The sequence below is a fragment of the Chiloscyllium plagiosum genome, chromosome 48 (genome assembly GCF_004010195.1).
Source record: "Chiloscyllium plagiosum isolate BGI_BamShark_2017 chromosome 48, ASM401019v2, whole genome shotgun sequence".
Taxonomy (NCBI): domain Eukaryota; kingdom Metazoa; phylum Chordata; class Chondrichthyes; order Orectolobiformes; family Hemiscylliidae; genus Chiloscyllium; species Chiloscyllium plagiosum.
This window is the reverse complement of record NC_057757.1, coordinates 812,339-813,083: the sequence shown is the minus strand read 5'-3', so window position 1 is coordinate 813,083 and position 745 is coordinate 812,339. Positions and strand designations below refer to the sequence as shown.

Here is a 745-nt window from a genome sequence, read left to right as displayed (position 1 = left end):
TCTGAGCGGATCGGTGAAGGATGCGGCGGTTTCGGGGTCGCGGAGATGAGGGCGCGCAGAGGCGCTGCGAAGCAGCGGGGGGCGCGTGCGCAGTGGTATAGGATACCTGGGGGCAAAGAGGCGCACAGAGTGGCGGCGCGCAGGCGCGGTCGTCCGAGGGGGCGCGCAGGCGCGGTCGTGCGGGGATCTCGGGGGTGGATGGTGAAAGGCGCGGACATGCGGGCAGCTGGGGCATGAGGGGCGCGCAGGCGCGGTGGAATCTGAGGGTGAGGGGAAACGCGGTGGCATCAGAGGGGCGCGCAGGCGCGGTGGAATCTCAACGGCGAGGGCGCGCAGGCGCGGTGGAATCTCAGCGGCGAGGGGCGCGCAGGCGCGGTGGTGCGGGGGGCTCTGAGGGGCGAGGGGCGAGGGGCGCGCTCGATCCGGAGGGAGTGAAGCTCGAGCCCTGCCGCCGCCGCCGCCGCCGCAATGGCCGAGACTAAAATAATTTACCACATGGACGAGGAGGAGACGCCGTACCTGGTGAAGCTGCAGTTACCCGCCGACAGGGTGACGCTGGCCGACTTCAAACTGGTTCTGAACAAACCCAACTACAAATTCTTCTTCAAATCCATGGACCAGGACTTCGGGTAAGATCAGGGCCCGAGGCCTGGGGTGGGGAGAGAGATCATACCTACCCCCACCCGCCCCACCACATCTCTCCCCCCACCCACACCCCCACCCCCACACCCCCACCCCCACACCC

The 745-nt window shown here is 68.3% G+C and overlaps 1 protein-coding gene across 1 annotated transcript in view; it reads left to right on the top strand.

Moving 5' to 3' along the window:
* Window positions 1-438: 438 nt before the first annotated feature.
* Window positions 439-745, top strand: part of dvl2 (dishevelled segment polarity protein 2) — a 46,423-nt gene continuing 46,116 nt past the window's right edge. The window contains exon 1 of the mRNA XM_043683366.1: window positions 439-629. Coding sequence (XP_043539301.1) covers window positions 469-629 — 161 coding nt within the window. The 5' untranslated portion in view covers window positions 439-468. The remainder of the gene's footprint in view (window positions 630-745) is intronic.